General features: G+C 39.0%; 1 protein-coding gene across 1 annotated transcript in view; it reads left to right on the forward strand.

Moving 5' to 3' along the window:
• LOC119590813 (PAX-interacting protein 1-like) overlaps positions 1-344 on the forward strand; it is a gene marked incomplete at its 3' end in the record, with an annotated part of 13,844 nt that continues 13,500 nt past the window's right edge. The window contains 1 exon segment of the mRNA XM_037939550.1: positions 1-129. Within this exon segment, the coding sequence (XP_037795478.1) occupies positions 25-129 (105 nt within the window).

Raw genomic sequence — 344 nt, forward strand, 5'->3', positions numbered from 1 at the left:
TCCAACAGCCATGTAAACAACACTATGAAGATGGACGAGGATTTGGCTGATTACGTCCAGAAATTGAAGGTGTCAGACGACCTCTTCAAGGATATCAAGTTCTACGCGACAGGAAAAATTCCAGATGAGGTTCGTAATGGAGAAGAATAGGATGGAATGGCTCCTTTTTGTCCAAATTTCGCGTTTGTAATGTTCTTCTTTGGCGGTTGTTTATAAAGCCAGTTAAAAAATGTTTTTTTGACTGTTATTACATTGATCTGTTTACAGAGTTACGTTCATAACTAACGGAAAACCAGGGGCATATTGGAACAGAAATGGTAGAAAGCTGTTTTTGAATTCCCTGC

This window comes from Penaeus monodon, chromosome 27 (assembly GCF_015228065.2).
Source record: "Penaeus monodon isolate SGIC_2016 chromosome 27, NSTDA_Pmon_1, whole genome shotgun sequence".
Taxonomy (NCBI): domain Eukaryota; kingdom Metazoa; phylum Arthropoda; class Malacostraca; order Decapoda; family Penaeidae; genus Penaeus; species Penaeus monodon.